Source organism: Podarcis liolepis, assembly GCF_965112155.1.
Source record: "Podarcis liolepis genome assembly, contig: HAP1_SCAFFOLD_36, whole genome shotgun sequence".
In the NCBI taxonomy this organism is placed as follows: Eukaryota; Metazoa; Chordata; class Lepidosauria; order Squamata; family Lacertidae; genus Podarcis; species Podarcis liolepis.
This window is the reverse complement of record NW_028148820.1, coordinates 1196455-1216194: the sequence shown is the minus strand read 5'-3', so window position 1 is coordinate 1216194 and position 19740 is coordinate 1196455. Positions and strand designations below refer to the sequence as shown.

The following is a 19740-nucleotide window of genomic DNA, read 5'->3' as shown; positions in this document are numbered from 1 at the left end:
AAAAGGGAAGGAAGTTCTGAATTTGTGAAAGGATGATTGTGCCAGCAGTGCAGAGCTACCAGTCTGTTCTGACTAAAAAGCATTGCATGTGGATTGAGAATGCCAGGGGTGCCTGGCATAAACTCCGGTCTGATAAAAGGACCCTAAATTCCAGCATTTCTTCATATATTTATTGCCTATAGCTTTTCTAAACGCAAGGCTCATTGATCCACTTTCCTTTGTTGCAATCGTTTTCTCAGTATGTCACAACAATGAAATAACACTGAAGTACCAGAATCATTTTAAAATGCTTCTTTTTATTTCCATGGTTGCACATTGGGTAATTAAATAATATTTCAACCAACTCATAAATGAGTATTTAAATCAGGCTCCTAAATAATTACAGTACATGGCATAAGAGAAGGGGTTTATTTAACTGTTAGCAAAGGATGCAGTGTAAATGTCACCATTGATCATTTTGTATGGGCAAATTAAGGTATTTTGGTGAAGTGCTCTCATAGAAAATACAGAGACGTCCCAAGACACTTGAAATTATGTCTCGGCTTCAGTACTTGCTGACTATATTGGCCCATTTCATGGTTGCTTCAAAGGAGTATTAAAAACAACAACAACAACAAACCAATGTAAGGTCGATTTACCATCGTTAGACATTCTTTTCCAAAATATAAATGAAGTTTTGGCAAATAATATTTATACAGAAAAATAGGTTTAGATCTTTCCAGATTTAATGTATTCTACAAAACTACTCTAAAATAAATAAAAAATTATGTTCTTGTATACTTTTTTTTTTTTAACGCTAGTTCTTTCTTTACTATGAGTACAGATTAAAAGCAGGAGGCACTGAGACTAAACAAAGTGCAGTTGAGAATGGGCAGAAGGAAACCAGGCTTGGGTATCACGTCACATTAAATCTCAGCTTAAAACAAACTGCAGTTTAATGTGAGATAGTGGGCGCTCCTCTTCCACTCCTACCGCATTGTGGATCAAACAATGAGCCGGCCTTGTTGTGTTGTCTGAACCTGGGCTCATTGTCATTGCTCTCCAAACCAGCCAAGATCTGTTTTTAGCTTACCACTGGTGGTTTGTTGGGGGAGAAATGAACCACAAACCTGGGTTTGAATGACGAGACAAGGCAGATTCTGGCCTATTTTGTCCACAGGGTGGCAGCAGTGGAAAAGCAGCACTGAAAACCTTCTTAGCAGCATGTGCTAGCAAACACACCATAATCTGCTTTAAACTATGGTTTAATGCATGGGTAGGCAAACTAAGGCCTGGGGGCCAGATCCGGCCCAATCGCCTTCTAAATCCGGCTCGCAGACGGTCCGGGAATCAGCGTGTTTTTACATGAGTAGAATGTGTCCTTTTATTTAAAATGCATCTCTGGGTTATTTGTGGGACTTCTGCTCTCCTAGGTAGCCCTTCCTGAAAAGGGCAGGGTTAGACTTCCTTTGCAGGTGAAAATGAGAAGTTCTTGTTGCTAGTTCTGCTGATGGGACGCATTCTGGTAGAAATGGAAAACAGGATTAGGCTTGTGTTGTGGGCTGAAGATGGAAGCCAAAACAGTAAAATGAGGCAAGCAACAAACAGTGGGACAAAGTCCTGTGTTTAGATGCCAAATGGCTGAAAGGAAGCATTAAAATGCGTATCGCTTTAAGGGTTAGAACATCGGGTTGAGGCTGGAATGAACACTATATGAAGACCAGCTGGGTGGCTAGAGCAGAGATAAAGGAGGAATCGGTTCTGGAGTGCAGGGCTGACATGAGGGCCGGTCCAAGACGTTTTGGCAGCTGAGGCCAGCCAGAAAATGGCGCCCTGCCCGCCCATCAGGGAAGAAGGGGTGCATGAAGTTCTACATTGGGAGCAAGGAGAGGAATATTTTGGGAGAGCATGAGACTCTTCACGGTTGTGTGTTTGAGCCCCACGTTGGGCAAAAGATTCCTGAATTGCTCTGAGTTGGACCAGATGACCCACATGATCCCTTCCAACTCTACAATTCTACATTGGGAGTAAGGGGTGAGGGAGTGAATATCTATATTGGGAATGGGGGGGGCAGGGAAGGGGCATGCTGGGAATCACATGGGGTTGGTTCAGAGCCCAAACACCCCAGAAGGCAGCCCCTGCCATTTCATCCCTAGGGATGGGAGACTAGCAGAGCCTTCTACTCGATGACTTCTACAGTGGCACTGGAGGCGGGAGCAGCTCAGGAGGGGTAGATCCTGCCCCCAAAGCATATGTAGCAGCAGAGGCTGGCGACAAATTCCGTGGAGGCTGGATCTTGCCTTGCCTCGCCTCAGGGTTGGGCCAGCCCTGGCTGGCACAGTAGTAGGGAGCAGGATTTTTAAAAGTTGCAAGTGAGAACGTGCCAGGGGCGAGTGGATTAATATATGTTGTTGCTATAATAAAATTATAAATTACTTCAGAGCCAGAGGCTGTTGAAGCTGTGTAGACCAAAGCAAAATGGGGTGATGCAACAGACTCGGAAAACGATGCAGGTAAGATGAAAGCTTAGTCAGGGCTCCTGGAGGACATTTGGGGAGTGGTTTGTGTGGGCCTCATTCTAGCTGCCGCTGGTTTCTCTGCCTGTGCAACCTCTGTGACTCATGCTCTTAAAGCTGTGATTCTCAAACCACTTAGTCCAGCCTAGCCCCATTGAGACAACACAGCTATTTTGGAGCCAGTGGATTGTGGTTTGACATAAATATTTTTAGAAATGTAGAAACAGAACAAACTTATATGTCAATACAGCGGAACTCTCTTTTTTAAAAAATAGGATCTCTCTTTTTCTCTTGGTTCAGGAGGAAATAAAGATAATGACGTTTGATCATTAATGAATAGAACAGAACGTTGCAGTGATTCTAAGAAAATAATTGTTTAAACATAATGTCCGATAAAACGTTCTTTCTAAACAACATACATAAATTGCCATTTAGTATTGTCCAATAAACTATCAAATGTTTAAATGCTTTTTTTTTATAAAAAAAGAACCCGAACTACAGATGTAGGTAAACGGCCATATTCTCAACCTAGGTTAAGCATCTGAGAAAATTTACAAGTAAAGATAAAAGAAATACATATTCCTCACAAATTAAAACTAATGCAAGATTACAAACACTATGTTTACCATCAGATTTTGGGTTCTTTGTCTCCCCCCCCCCCTTCTTTTAGGTGATCGAAGCTATCGTTTGAATATAAACAGATATTAGACATTTGAAAAGCAAGATTAACACTGAAAAATAATTTCATTAACAAAAAAATCAATTAGTGCTTCTGGTCTTTCTGAGTAGGCAGTGCCGCCAGAGCTAAGTAGCTTAGAATCAATCTGAAAAGTCTAAGTTAAAATACTGCAATCATTTATAATGTTCACATGGAAAAAACCAGATGTTTCAAACAATTATACATATTTCCATAGAACAGCTGCTTTTTTGTTTTATAAACAATAATTTAAAAACTATGTACTTGTCTGATATATGTGCAACATATAAAATGTGAAATGTGACATATTTGGTACAACAGTGTAGGAAACAAATCTTAAAAACAAACCTCCTACATTAATCAAATGTATATAATTACCTTGTAAATCAACACAGTTTTTAAAAAAGTAAACATTAAAATCTGTTTTGTCCATATATATGTATGTGTATATATAATATGTATATAGCTGTATTAAAGATATCTTCATAGTTCTGTGACATAAAATAAGCTTTTAAAGAAAAAAAGGTTAAAAGAACTAGTTTCTTTCTCTGTGCTGTAATCCGGTTACAACTTCTTAAACCTGATTTTAAAAATACGGCAACAGTAACAATGGATTAAACTGAAGCTCTCTCTACATTTTGTTCAGTATTCTCCTAGTCATCTAGATTAAAGTCACTTATTAGTTTTTTCAATGACTCAGTTTCAATTATTCTGTTTTGAGTTAAATTAGAATATCTTGCTATCTTTTCACCTATAGACCCATTTCTTTAATTGGGAAGAAGTTATTTCATAACAAGTTCTTATTTTTGGTAACCTGATTGCAAATCTGAAAGCTTAATCACTTTGTGTAAATTCAATTATAGACATCAGTGTCACATAGTTTCAAGTCTGATGTGGCAAAATTTAGGCACTTTTGCAAAGGCTTTATTTTAAAAAATATCCTCTCTCTTTGTAAAATAACATAGTCAAGACTTTGTTTGGGGTATGGAAACCATACTGTGCAAAGGTTTAATTTAGTTCTAGAATGCCACAATTCCAGTACAGCTTCTCCGCACCTGCCCAAAATCAGCTCGTGTGCATCTCCGCAATTTGTGCTTTGCTTTGGAGCTTTGGACGGGTGATGTTCAGGGATACAGGGTTCGGCTTTCACATCACCTCCTTTGCCTTGGCATCAACTGCCTAGTAGAGAAGTGAGCTTTTTAAGAGAGTACAAAGTGGTCAAAGGGTTAAAAGTTAAGTCTGCAGTTGGTGAAGACTGGCCAAGATCCAAAGGGTGACTGGGGTGGGCACCCGAGGGCTTGCACGTGCTTTGATCCCCCCCCCCCCCGCTTCCTCTGAGCAGGAGAACCCCCTTTGCCGTCTCACCTACAGCTTTGGGAACTCTCCACAATTTCCGAAGCAGTTTGCCCTGCGAAGTGGCCGGGGCCCTCGCCCACGTGGAGCTAGTTAGGTGGTTCTCTGGACCTTGGGCTTAGTGGCCAATGTAAATCATTTATTGCTAACATTGAAAGATTCATAAAGTTGTGAACCCTACAATAATATATGAATAGGACTACTTACATTAGCTATAATCATGGCGGTAAGACGATATTTGTAAGAAGTAAACGGTGCTGTATAAAACCTTTAAAAGTAAAATGTTACCCTTTTTTTAAGTCTTGAACCATCACAGCTGGCATCAGATAGTTAACTAGATTAGTTTGGAATATACTAAGCATACCATATTTAATATTCATTTTATGATATAGCAGCACTAGCTCTTTAGTGTTTTTGTGATTTGTCCAGACGAACAAACTCTTTACTCAGCATGCAGTTTGTGGCAATTCTATTGAAGAGACAGGGTAGTATGTACAGTAACAATGCTTTGCTGTCCTCATCGAGGCCTCTTGACATTCCATCCCATTCCTGTTGACTATTTCAGGATTATCTGTTAGAAGAAAAGAAAAAACAGCAACAACATGGTTGGGTGTGCTATTCAATTCTGATGAAGTGATGAAGCGACTATTCCCCCCCCCCCCCTTTGCTTTTATGTTGCCTCAGAATGAAGCACACAGATGATGCGCCTAATGTTCTTATGGACTAAACTTGCATAGTATGCGAGCCTTTTAAGAATAACGCTGCTAATTTGTTACAATGGTGTGTGTTCCCAATAATTTCCTGGACATGCAATACAGTCGTACCTCGGATCCCAAACGCCTTGCGAGTCAAACATTTTGGCTCCTGAACGCTGCAAACCCGGAAATGAGTGTTCCGGTTTGTGAACCTTCTTTGGAACCTGAACGTCAAACGCAACTTTCCGTCAGCTACAGGAGCTTCCTGAAGCGAATTGGAAGCCGCGCTTTTGTTTCCAAACATTTTGGAAGTCGAACAGACTTCCAGAACGGATTCCGTTCGACTTCCGAGGTAGCACTGTATTCGGAAACTCACCACTGTGCCCCCAGCTGTACCCTGTGCCTTTGCCCTGTCTTGACAGATGTTGCTGAGAGCTGGGAATACTCTGGCTGCCATCTCTGAATGGCGCCACCTCAGCACCATGCTCAGCTGGGTTTCTCCTGTGCCACATCATTATTTCTTCCACAGGCACCTTCCCCTATGCCGGGGAAAAGTAGTCTCCAATTAGGGAATGTACTTCAAGCTTGCCTTTAGAACCAGAGACTAACCTGGAAAGGGAGATGTATCCATGAATATTTGCCCAATATGTCACCTAGGACGCAGCTATACAGCTGCAAATAAAACATTGTAAGAGTGTTTTAAGTGCAATATAGAATGTGACACTAGATGGTGATGGTGAGCCTTATGGAAAATTCAATGTACAGTGGAACCTCGGTTGTCGAACGTAATCCGTTCCGGAAGACCGTTCGGCTTTGAAAACGTTCGACAACCAAGGTGCACTGGGCGATCATCAAAGTGAATGGAGAAAGTTGAAAAACGCACCTCGGAAGCCGTTCGACTTACGAGGCGTGTTCAAAAATGGAAGCATTCACTTCTGGGTTTACGGCGTTCAGGTTCTGAAATGTTCGGCTTCTGAGATGCTCAAAAACTGAGGTTCCACTGTATTTTTGTTAAAAGCTTAAAAAAAACCCCATTTTTAAAAAATGTGTGTGCAGATTCCACCCTAACCTGCTTAGTAGTAGTAAGAAACCAGAAATCCACAAATACTGAAAAGTAGTCTCCAATTGGGAAATGTACTTCAACCTTGCAAACAGACACTCTCAGACTGAATAAAAGGGAAAACGCCTCCAGGTAATTGGGCAAGGAAGAATTGGTGGCTTTTTTCTTTCAGGGTCGCAAATTATTAATTTAAGCACCGTAAGACTAATGAAATGGGCTAGTAATTTTTGTGGACTTATTTACAAGGCTGATTTATTATTAAACTCAACTGCTTGAAGCGGGAGCTGCTTGCCTGGTGGGGTGGAGCTGCAGCAATAGCCTTCAGGCAACAGTGTTGATGCCATTCAGCAACCGCTGAACGGGCATCTCAGCAGGAACGTTGCATTGGCTCTGCCAGGGCACCCACGCAGCCGCAACCATGCAGCTGCCCTTCTTGGAAAGAAGCAAAGATGCTGCTGCCAGGAGACTCTTGCCGCAGCTGACCCACCAGGTGAGCTGCTTGAAAGTAAATTTCTCTTGGTAGATCCTTGAGGCCTCAACTCCCAAATTCTAGCACAGGCTCCCACTTATGCAGAAGTTACATTCTGGGCCTCCGCACGTGTCTGTGAAATGCACATTAAGTGGGGAACACCCTGAAGAGTCCTAGCGGCTTGCAAGGAGACACTACCTGGAACCTGAAGAGGATATCCTCTTTGAGCTCCGGGGAGGGCCTTCTTGCAAGCCGGAGGGGGAGCGGGGCTTTGTTGAGGCTGCTCTGCCTCCCTGCCTAGCAGCTGACATGTGGGGTAGCGCAGCAGCCGCTTCCCCGCACATCAGATGAGCATCCCAACAAAGCCCCACTGTCCCTCCAACTTACGAGGAGAGCCTCCCAGGGGACCAAAGAGGATGTCTTCTCTCTGGGGAGGGTTTTCATGTGAACCAAGAGGATTCTCCAGGGTGCTCCCCACGTCCCGGCACCAGATGTGTGCACGGTCGCGTGCAAGTGGGGAGCTGCCTGTACACAGTTTTCCAGTTAAAGTAGAAGATGTAAAATTTATATGCATGTGCACACCACAATTTAGCATGAGATGAACAAGTTGCAGCAAGCTTCAGGCTTGTGCACTGATTTCCCGGCATGGCCAGATATTCAAAAGATTCCGCTTTTGATTAACCACAGCTTGCCATGTAGTTTGGACCCACAATTATAGTAAGCATTAGCTATGGTTTGTTTGAACAAGCCAGCGTCGGTTAACTATGGTTTGAAGGTAAATATTATCATAGTTAATATTAAACCAGTTTGTCAGTCAGAATGCTACAATTAGGATTCAGAAAAAGTGACAACTTCCAAATTACTTCTCCCTGATTCAACAGCATCTGGGGACCCAATGTTGAAGAAAACTGCTATGGGAAATGCAACCACTATGAAGATCTAATTGGGGATACTTTAGGATGTTCCTGGTTGATTTTTAAAGTTCAATGTACAGTCATACCTTGGAAGTCGAACGGAATCCATTCCGGATGTCCATTCGACTTCCAAAACGTCCAAAAACCAAAGTGCGGCTTCTGATTGGCTGCAGGAAGCTCCTGCAGCCAATCGGAAGCCCCATTGGACGTTCGGCTTCCAAAAGAACGTTTGAAAACCGGAACACTCGCTTCCAGGGTTCAATCGTTCAGGAGCCAAAATGTTCGAGAACTAGGCTGTTCAAAAACCAAGGTACAACTGTATAAGGTTTGAGTCCTATATCATCACCTGAGGACTATGAGACACTACACCAGCATGGAGCCTACAGTTCCAAAATATGCAGCTGCTACATTTTTCTACATAACATTCAGAACATATTTCTGATAAAAGGTGGCAGTCTTCATCAGAATGGTGGGTGTATTTCATGTTCTCAGGGCAAATGGATATATTCTGTATGATATACATGAACTATTAACTACAGTGAAATATTACCTCTGCCCTACAGTCTAAAACTAAAATGCTATAATACATTACTAAAAACTAATACAAAAAGCTAAAATACATTAGCCATTAGGAGGCTTATTTCAGCCACATAAAGAATCAACTCCTTTATCAATAAATAGTTGCTGGAGCCAGATATGAGAATATAAAAGACTAGTGAGAGACCAAGCTTAAACCACAGGATGGACGGTTCATAAAATAAGCAAATAATAATTTCAAGTTATTTTATCCAGCTTCCTGCAGATAGCTCTACAGAGTTTCATTTATTTATGGGAAACATATTTTTCAATCACAACACTATTCTAATAATATTAGAGTGAGAGTACAAGAATCTGAGGCCTTACACTAATCCACAGATGTTCCCTGCCATAGCTTCCTCCTTGCTGTAGCTGCTTCTATCATTTATTTATTCAAATATTATTTATTTTTAATTCTGTTTTTAAGACCAAGAAAAAGGCTCCCAGAGCAGCTCACAAATCACTAAAAATTGACAGTCCCTGTCAGCAGCATTACAATATAAACAGACATGACGCAAAAGGGAAATGGATTGGGGAGAGGAATAAATGAACTTGGGTTCAAGTTCATGGTTAAAAGTTGCTCTAATGACTAGCTGGGAATGGAGCAGGGCAGGAAACGAGGCAACTCCCCACAACTCTTCCTTTCCTCTGCTGCAACTAGGGGGGCAATTTAATCACAGGAAGCTGGTATGAAGCCAGATCCAAACTCCATTCAGCAGTGGGGCTGCTGCTGGAAGAGGGAAAACAGGCCTTAAAAATAATGTTCTCTGCTGAGTTGCCCAGTCCTGTGGCCAAGAGGAACAGGTATAGGAGCTGGCCAAGTGCCATGCCCCTGGAACACCCATTTTGGGGAATTTGTAGCAGCCTCGGCTCAGCCCTAAAAGAGCCAGGATGACCACATTACACTGGCTGAGCTGGGGTTGGGGACTTAGCTCTGACTGCGTGGGGGCGTCAACCAGCCAAGCCAGAGATCCACTGCATCCTAAGCTGCTCACCCCAGCAGACCTTGCCATGGGATTGCATCCTTCCACTGCTGTTATGTTATGCCCCATACCTTTATTTAGAACAAATACCTTTGGGATTTGGCCGTGGTAGAGCAAGGGTGAGGTGACGCTGTACTCTTCTGTATACTGCAGCACAAGCTAATGTTCACAACCGAATGCAAGAAACATGATGACCTGCTTATCTCATTTAAATCAAAGGGCCAAAATAAAAAATAAAAATGGTGCATTCGGGGTCATTCCAGAACAGAGATGCCCTTTACAAAGCTATATCTGGCCCAGTGAGATCTGTTTTGGGACTGCAAGCCATATTCTATAATTCTTGGTCTACTTGAATGAACGGGACTCTCCAAATACATATGTTTACATATTTAAAAAATATTATCAATGAAAAACTGGCACATCCTTTGGGAATGACAATCTAGGCACCTCTTTCACAATCAACACTTCACCTTTACCTGAGGTTACCTGCCCAAGGATCAAAGTGCATTACCTTAAGGGTTCTTTTGCAAGAGATTTTGAAATTTCAAACAAACAGCGTCACAAACTACCGTATTTTTCGCTCTATAACACGCACCTGACCTTAACACGCACATCGTTTTTAGAGGAGGAAAACGGGGGGGGGGGGGGATTCTGAATGAAACAGTGGATGTATCACTTTTGTGCTTCATGCTGTGGCCACAGACATGTGATCTGATGGTGAATTTGGGGTGGCCCAATGCAAAAATCCTGAGAATCCCTGTGGATTCATGCTTTGTAACCACATTTTTGAACCGTTGCAGCCCCAGGCAACAGTGGGTGCGTGATTTTTTTGGTGCAGGCTGTAGCCATGGACATGCTATGTGATCTGATGGCGAATTTGGGGTGACCCAATACAGAGATCCTGAGGATCCATGTGGATCCATGCTTTGTAACTACATTTTAAGTGGGGAGGGAAGGAAAAACACAGAAGGGACAAGGAGCATGAGAGGGGTGTGCAGAGAAGCAGCTGGCTAAGAATGCAGGAGAGGGATTTAATGGGAGGGAGGAAAGAAAGGCAAAAGTTCCCCCTCCACCCAAGCCAGCCCTCTCTCTCCCTCTCTCTCTCCCACCTGCATGTTTTCTGGCTGCCTGCGAGGAGCAGGGAGAGGAATTAGAAGGAAGGACGCTCTGCTTTCCCCTCTGCTTGCCTGGAGGGGAGGGGATTTGCCTGCTCTTTGTTCCGTTTGAGCAAACACAGCAACGAAACACAAGCGGGTGGGCAGTAAGACCCTGAGGCAGAATGCAGGAAAGCAGCAGCTTCCTCTTTTCAGGTTTCCCTTCTCCGACACGCGATTTGATTTATGCCTGATTTTTGTTCCTGCGCTCGCCCTAGTCGGCTCCAGGGACCACACATTCACTCAATAACATGCACAGACATTTCCCCTTCCTTTTTAGGAGAAAAAAAATCTGTGTGTTATAGAGAGAAAAATACGGTACTTTTCAGTGCCAGAGAATTTTTGCCTCTGGGAGAAGTACCTGAATGCTATACCACAGTACAGGCATGCAAAACCCTTTTGGCTGCACAGGTCAGATCCTTAACAGGCCAAATTTGAAAGGGCTTAAATCCTGCTCGGGAAGGGGTTTGCATTGGAACCGCAGCTAAGAGGAAGGGGGAAACCCAAAGTTATAGCAAGGGGTTTCGTCCAGCTTAGCACTGGGTTTGGCCTCACAGCTTGCAAACGCAGGCAAGCATCAAAACAAGTTGGTCAGATCACTCAGACTCTGCTTCTATTTTACTAGAACCCCAAGTCCCACCAGTCAGAATTTGGTGCAACACAGCGACTTGTCCATGCGCATGTGAAATACATAGGGTGGCAATCAATGCTAGTCCTGCTCACAGCTGACTCACTGAATTTAGTGGGCATGGCTAGCATAGGTTTATTAATTGCAGTGGGTTTACTCTCAGTTGGACTTTGTTGAATAGAACCCATACACGTTCTCTTGAGGCAAAGGGTTCCCCTGAGCATGTGTTTAGCCAAGAAATTTGTTTTCAGGACTGGAACTGAGCTCATAGTCATAGTTAACTCCTGGTTTCCCCATCATTTTATTCATTTCAGCAGCGTACTTAAGGAAAGAAATAAAGGGCACTTCTGTTGCTATTGTTAAACAATCAGAACACTTTATTGATCTACTGCAAATCTTGCAAAGATCCACCACTAGAGATCCTGATCTATAAAGAATGTGTCTGTTCCTCCTGCTGCTACAGTGTGTGGGTTTCCATGATTAAAAACACACACAACTGAAATATGGTGGCTGGCGGCGACTGGCGCAGTGGCCGCCTCCATCAGCTGAATACAATGAACAAGGCAGCTGCTCTACTAATTTAAATCGACTGGAGGAACAAGATGGTATAACTTAAATCAACTTAAGAAAAGGTATAGTTTGAAATGGTAGCAAATTCTGGTTTGGAAGCATATGCTGACTTACTCATCTGGCTATTATTTTTGATTGAATTGATAGAAAATAGAAGTGACATCTCCGCATTATCATACCGCATAGCCAACTTCAATTTGTGTTTGCAAATGTTGATCTCATGATAAGGAAGCTGGCACTGTTTTTTATTTTGTTGCAAAGAAGGGGAAGAGTAGGAGGTCCGTTGCTCTGGCTCTCCCAATGTACTTTAGATTCCACCTCTTGTCCAACTGTTTCCATCCCAAAAAGTTCTTATAAGAACTCTGAGACTTTAAGTTACAGATAGGTAGCCGTGTTGGTCTGCCATAGTCAAAATAAAAAAGTTCCTTCCAGTAGCACCTTAAAGACCAACTAAATTAGTTCTTGTCTGAGACTTTAAGAGTAGGTTCCTGAGTCTGCTTGGGTCCCCTTTTCCCCTCAATTTCTTCTTCCATTGGTGCCATGCCTCTTAGATTAAGGCACAGACTGTCCTCCTTTTATTATTGATCTGTAAGCTGCTCTGGGAACATTTTTGGCAGAATAGCAGGGCAAAACAGGAAAACGTAAAGGGACCCCTGACCATTAGGTCCAGATGTGACTGACTCTGGGGTTGTGGCGCTCATCTTGCTTTATTGACCAAGGGAGCCGGCGTACAGCTTCTGGGTCATGTGGCCAGCATGACGAAGCCACTTTTGGCGAGCCAGAGCAGCGCACGAAAACGCCGTTTACCTTCCCGCTGGAGCGGTACCTATTTATCAACTTGCATTGTGTGCTTTCGAACTGCTAGGTTGGCAGGAGCAGGGACCGAGCAACGGGAGCTCATCCCATCGCGGGGATTCGAACTGCTGACCTTCTGATCGGGAAGTCCTAGGCTCTGTGGTTTAACCCACAGTGCCACCCGCATCCCTAGCAGGGCAAAATACATTGCATTAAAAAGTAATAAATATGTATTTATGCATTTACTGCAGTTCTCAAGCCCGGCAACCAAATTTCCTTCTCACTTTCATAATTAGCACAAAAGGAGTGGGAATAGAGAACATTTTCGGGAGGAGCCATAACTTGTAACAGTACTCTCATTCCTTATCCCAAGCAACTGATGTTCAGAGCCAATACTGGAGGTAGGGCGTAGTCATAATGACTAGAAGCCATCAATACCCTTATCTTCTATGAATCTGTCCAATTCCCTTTTAAAGTGGACCAAGTTGGTGTCCCTCACTGCCTCTTGTTAGAAGAAATCCCATAGTTCCAGCTATGCGTTGTATGAAGAAGTACTGCCTAAACTGAAAAGCCCCAAATGCTATAAGCTTTCCTTATAGGGGAGCTGCTCCAGCCCATTGACCCCATTGCTTGCCCCTTTCTGAACATTCCCCAGCTGAACAGAGTCTTCCAAGTACAAAATATATCTGTATATTGGCAGTTTTACATGCCAAAGGTCCCAGGTTCCATCCTTAGCAGAGTCTTTGCCCATGGAGGATGCTGTGCTGGCAAAGGAGAGCTGCTGGTGGTCACAACCGACAGACCTGAGATAATTGAGCCAGTAGCCTGAAAAAGGCAGGTTCATCTGCTGATATTTCTCCTGCCACCAATGTAAGTGTTTTTAAGAAGTCTTGTGATGACAGTCCTGGTACAGCTCAGAAATCCCTCCATAAATTAGTTTCATTTCCACCATTAGTTTCATTTCCAACATTAACCAGGAGAAAACGTCCAGATTTTGAAAGCAACAAATTGCTCCTCAAACGTTTTCTGGAATGTAAAATATGGTTTTTATTAAAGGTACTAAAACAGCTTTCTGTTGAATTGAGAGGATACTGTATTCCAAAAAGTTAATGGTTTGAGGAAAGAATTATTTTGACTTCCTGGTATATCCATCCGTCCCCATGTCCAACCAGAGTAATTCCTTCCCACCCTACATTTTGGAGCCATCAACTTTTGGCTTCCTTCTGGCGTAGTGCAATAAATGAACAAATATCGCCTGCGCAGAAGTGGTGTGAATGGAAGGAAAAGAGTAGCACAAGGTACAGCGGTTGGCAAGAAGCTGCTCAGCTCATTGTTGCTACAGGTGGAATTGCCAAGTGGGACTGAACAGCTGACATGCTCAGACACTGACTTGAAGACTGCATAGGATACAAATAGCACGATTGTGTGTGTGGCTAGCTCTTCTACCTTCTGCTTCAGATAATTCATGGCACTGACTACCAGCCTTACATTGCATCAAGGCTATTGGTCCATTGGGTCAGTAGGGTCATTGGCAGCAGCTCTCCACTCGAGGGTTTTGGGCGAGAGTCTTCCAGCAGAAGCTGGAGATGCCAGGGACTGAACTTGGGACCTTCTGCTAAACATGTGATACATTGTGGAGTTATTGCTGTTTCCCTAATATTTAACATTTGGCATAGCAACCAAAGAGTTCAGAGTCTTCACCTGCATTACCGCACTATAATCCTTATCACAACCCTGTAAAAGTAGGTCAGCAGTATTATCCCCCCAACTGCTGATTGGGGATTGATGGTCCTGATGAAAGTGCATGGTATTTATTGAGAGGTACCAATCGTTGCATGATCTTGCATCGACAAATGACAGAAATAAGAAGGAATTTTGGCCACTTGTGAAAGGTTTTTGATTAGTCCTGAGATTTACAACTCACTACAGTGGTGCCTCGCAAGACGAAAAGAATCCGTTCTGTGATTCTCTTCGTCTAGCGGTTTTTTTCGTTTTGCGAAGCAAGCCCATTGACGGATTAGCGGCTTTTAGCGGCTTATCTGCTGATCGGATCAGCTGATAAGCGGCTTAGCGCTATTAGCTGCTTTTAGCGGCTTATCTGCTGATCAGATCAGCTGATAAGCGGCTTAGCGCTATTAGCAGCTTTTAGCTGCTTTTAGCGGCTTATCTGCTGATCGGATCAGCTGATAAGCGGCTTAGAAAAAGGGAGGGGGAAGGAAAAAAAAAACCAGCAGGAACTCGCAAGACATTGTCATCTTGCGAAGCAAGCCCATAGGAGATTCGTTTTGCGAAGCACCTCCAAAATGGAAAACTCTTTCGTCTAGCGAGTTTTCCGTCTTGCGAGGCATTCGTCTTGCGGGGCACCACTGTATTTACTGATTTTCTAGACATTTATTGTAAGTGTGTGTGTGTGTGTTTTACTGTTATGGACTGTTGAGGGGACAGCCTTTGGGTAACAAGGTGTTTTATGGAGGATTTATAGTCTTTAGTTTTAATGTACAGCAATTCACATACTTGCCCAGAGTGGCATACACTGTGAGCATATACAGACAACAATTCTGCCACACATATTACCACATTGGCTGGTGATGTGTGGCAGTGTTGAGACAGATTGAAAGATACCATGGGCTGCTCTACATAGACTCAGTGATGTTTAGATGCACGCATCCTGCTTTGCAGAGGGTGGCACTAGATTACCCTCAGGATCCCTTCTAACTCTGCAATTCTATATATAATTGTGATCTATTAAGTCTCTCTTGAGTTTTGGAATTTATTTATTTTTTTACTTTTTTTCTTAAGAGACTATGAAGATGCCTTTTCAGAGTTCATATAGTAAATGCTGAATAGGTCGCAGTCTACAAGTTGCAGAAAACTGAAATGGAAATTACGTTTAGTGGCTGAAAGTGCTGTGAAGAGGATGCTAAACACTGGTATTTGCAGGCAATAGAGCTTTCTTTTAATGAAATGGCTTTTTAAAGCAATCCTTTGCATGTGAGTGGCATAGCAGGGAAATATGATGATAAAGTACATTCTAGAATCTAGATATCTTACAGAAACTCACAAGATTGCACTTACTGGAAACAATGTTATTTCCCCCCTACAAGTTACATAAAAAATTGAACTGAACAATTATTACGTGTATGTGTTGCATTCTGGACAGTTTGCTCATCAAAGCCATCACTGTGTTCTTCAGAAGGCATTTCCATGCTCTAAGTTATAATCTTAACCCTTAACTCTCCACTACTGCTTGCTGAATTTATTTTTACATTTGCAAACTAAAAAAAGGATCCAAAGCAAACTCTGGAGTGAGACATTCCATCCCAAATTAGTGGAATTAAAAAGCCATACTAGCCATACTAGCACTCCCTTATTAGGATAGTTACACAAATTTTCCTATAACTTAAAACATGACCTGTACCTGAAAAAAACTTTGATCAAAATACTGCTTCGCTAACTTATTCCCACACCTGAAATTGAAGAATACAAATGAAGTCTCTGGCATTTCACGAAAGTTCACTTTCAGATAGGCAATGGTATTTCGCACTTCTTAAAGTAGTGCTATCACATATTGGAAGGCAAATGTTAACTTTGAATTTGTGGCTGTAGCTGATGCAAAGCACCTTTACCGAAAAACAACCTTCTTTGCAAAGTTCTGTTTGGAGACAAGTTTTAAGTGCTGGAAAGCAATGTGGCATGTGGAAAATTAAGAATAAAAAGGGCATGTGAAATATGTATTAATGAGTTTACTGACTGTGTGCTGCAAAACTATTGGACAGCCATGTAAAATGGCATCTTTAATAAGAAGGAAACAAAGAAGTCCTAAATCATTCTAGTAATGATGTATGGAAGTGAGAGCTGGACCATAAAGAAGGCTGATGGCTGAAGAATTGATGCTTTTGAATTATGGGGCTGGAGGAGACTCTTGAGAGTCCCATGGACTGCAAGAAGATCAAACCTATCCATTCTGAAGGAAATCAGCCCTGAGTGCTCACTGGAAGGACAGATCGTGAAGCTGAGGCTCCAATACTTTGGCCACCTCATGAGAAGAGAAGACTCCCTGGAAAAGACCCTGATGCTGGGAAAGATGGAGGGCACAAGGAGAAGGGGACGACAGAGGACGAGATGGTGGGACAGTGTTCTCAAAGCTATCAGCATGAGTTTGACCAAACTGCGGGAGGCAGTGGAAGACAGGAGTGTCTGGCATGCTCTGGTCCATGGGGTCACGAAGAGTCGGAGATGACTAAATGACTAAACAACAACAACAATTGTTCTAGGCAGCCAAGTAGGTGGATGCTTTTTCTATTGCTGACAAAATCAACATCCTACAGAGAACAAAGCTTTTTACCTTTGGCAGTAGGCTATGTATTGTGGACAATCTGTAGGGTGGGTTCTTCAAACAGGTTTATGTTGCATCTGATCAGGAGGAGGTGGGGGATACAGAGCTAGGACATGGTGTCTGGTTTAGTCTGGCCTGCCTGCTTTCTGGCTCTGAATGCTAGAGTCCTTACCCCCGCCTCCAAAAACACTTCACAGCAGAGCGCATTAGAGTGGCACAGTCTTCTGTAGCTTGGACTTGACTTGCGGCGCACTGACCACAGTGCATGGCTACTGTTGCTCTGTACGAGATTGTTTTGATTTTAATAATGGTCTGCCAGCTTTTGCGACATGCTCCGGTCGGCTGCCGTAGTGCTAAGTGCTTTCCCATTAAGACATGTGTGGCTATGCATGTACTATTTATTTTAAACTGTGTTTTAAAACCATTTTAAATGGTTGAATCCTGGTCTGAGACCTTATGGTGAAGGGCTGGTAATAATAATAATATTGGTAGCACGTTTCCAAGCAGTGTGCTCATAATGTGCCATACTATAACCTCGATGCCGTTATGTTCCCAAGTATAGCCTAGGTCATCAAGGCTTGTGGCAGATATATGAACCAACCCCAGGCCCAGGTATGCAGAAGCAAGCATAAGCTGTGCTCAAGATAGGAAAGTGTGTCAGAGGCAGCTTAGATATCAGGGCTAGGGCTTAAAGAAAGAGATAAATAGCTGTGCCTTTGAGATTGGTGCAAGTGGACTGGAGTAGTCTCTGAGTAAAAGGGCTAGTAAATAATACTAAAGAATACTGTGTGTAGGTGTATTATCTATCAGCATTTTAGATTGCTTTTACTCGTTTTTATATTTGGTTTACTGTTCGTTTTGTAAGTCACTTCGAGTCACTTAGTAAAAACAAAGCAACTAATGCAATCCAAATCAGGGTGTTCACTGCAGAAAGATGCCTTAAAAAACAAAGAGCTCCAGGTGATATGAACAAATAAACTAAGCTCCAAGGAAAAGATGAGAGAGATCCCTTTGAGAGTACCACTATCTGGTGGTATATTTCTTAATTCTCTCAAATATGGTGATCAATCAGATTCTGAGTGTAAGCAAAAAAGGCTGATTCATAATCCACATCCATGCATGCATGTGTGAAATGGCTATCACAAATCAAACACTGCAATATAACTTTCCTGTCAATGCACACAGATTTCAGGGGGGAAATATGCTTTTAAAAGAGAAGCACTGTTCATGGTCAGTTGGTCAAGTCAGCTGTGCATGTCTTTGCTTTGCTAAACAAACAAACAAACAAACAAACAAAGCATGATTGCTCGTTTTGCTATAGGGGGTGGTGAAGTCTACTTTTTCCACTAAATGAAGTGTCTCCAAACACAAAAGAGAAGCACTAAATACAAAAGAGCAAAAAGAGAGGCAAGCTCTGGATAGTACAGAAAAATAGTGGGACGTTTAATAAAAGAGTAAGTTGCCCAAGATAGATTGGGAGTTTCTTATGTGCCTAAGGAATTTTTGTTCCTGTTTTGAAAACATTTAGGGAAGGCAGGGAGGTGAATATACCTTATACACATAGGTGAGCTCCACACCTCTGCGCTGGATGGAGTCAGTCTTAACCTGTTGCTTTCCTCTATTCTCCTACTGCTTCCGCTTTCCCCTCTGCTCTATGCACTAGGCAGATTTGAAGGACCATGCACGAAGATAGCAATAATATGGGGCACCCAGTACAGAGCTTTCCAAACTCTGTCACGACACATAGGTGTGTCGCTCCTTCTGGGGGATGGAAAACTGGTTTGCTAGCAAAACTGAATTACTGTATCGCAAAAGGATACATGTCTAAAAAGTGTGCCAACAACATGAGAAGTTTGGAAAGCTCTGGCATAGTGCCCAAAGGCTTGAGCAGACTTGCTCATTTAAGTTCTTGGTTGAAATCTGGCCATTTTACCAAAAGCAAAAAAAAATAAAAAATAGTATTATGAGGCTTCCTAACATCTGCCACATCTGTTTTGGCTTAGACAAATTGTGCTTAGACAGCTCTGAAGTTCACTATTAGCACTTAACTGATGCACACATTTTGCCCGTGAATGTGAATATACAAGCATGCATACAGATAAATTAGAGAAGCATGATTAGAACAGTAGAATGGTACCTCGGTTTAAGAACAGCCCTGTTTACGAACGATTCGGTTTACAAACTCTGAAAAACCGGAAGAAGTGTCCCAGTTTGCAAACTTTACCTTGGTCTAAGAACAGAATCTGAACGGTGGAAGGGCACCGGCGGTGGGAGGCCTCATTAGGGAAAGCATGCCTCGGTTTAAGAACCGTTTCGGTTTAAGAACGGACTTCCGGAACGGACTTAAGTTCGTAAACCGAGGTACCACTGTAGATGTAAAATTCCTGGGGGGAAAGCGAGGCAGCACTCCCTGAGTAAGGTGGCAAGCCAGCTGCAGGTGTGCATGCAGGAAGCAGATTATATCGTCCTATTTTGGTCAGCCTTCATGCCTGGTCTTAGCACTGAAACAACCTTAGTTGCCCTGACCGATGAGAGAGACTGCAGTGTGACCCTGTTGGCTCTCTTAGTGGCATTCGACACCACTAACCATGCTGTCCTTTTGGAATAACTGAAGAGTGGAAGTGGAGAGCACTGCCCTTCTACTTGCAAGGCTGTAACCAGAAAGCAGCACTACGTGACTGTGGCTTCTGAGCTGGGGGGGTCCTACAAAGGTCTATTCTGTTTCCTTTGCTATCTGACATGCAGTTGTTGAAAGATGTCATCAGGATTCGGAGCACAGTGTCACCAATATCCTGATGACACAAAGCACTCTTTCTCCCCATTCCATCCAAAACAAAAAGTTCTATGTTGAACCATTGCCCAGAAGCAGTGATGTGCTGGATTAAGGGCCAATAACCTGAGGCAGAAACCCGATAAGATGGAAGTGCAGTGCGTGGCTAGGTGCTGTTTCTAGGAACCTGCTCTAGAAGGAGCTTCTCGACCCTTGAAGGAGCAGGTTCATAGCCTGGGGGTACT

General features: G+C 42.9%; 1 protein-coding gene across 16 annotated transcripts in view; it reads right to left on the bottom strand.

The window, feature by feature from the left end:
• Positions 1-4140: 4140 nt before the first annotated feature.
• The window catches only part of LOC310699034 (muscleblind-like protein 2), a 76200-nt gene continuing 60600 nt past the window's right edge, over positions 4141-19740 (bottom strand). For all 16 annotated transcript variants that reach the window (XM_083520628.1, XM_083520635.1, XM_083520630.1 and 13 more), the window contains one exon: positions 4141-5116. In XM_083520628.1, the coding sequence (XP_083376754.1) occupies positions 5102-5116 (15 nt within the window). In that variant the 3' untranslated portion in view covers positions 4141-5101. The remainder of the gene's footprint in view (positions 5117-19740) is intronic.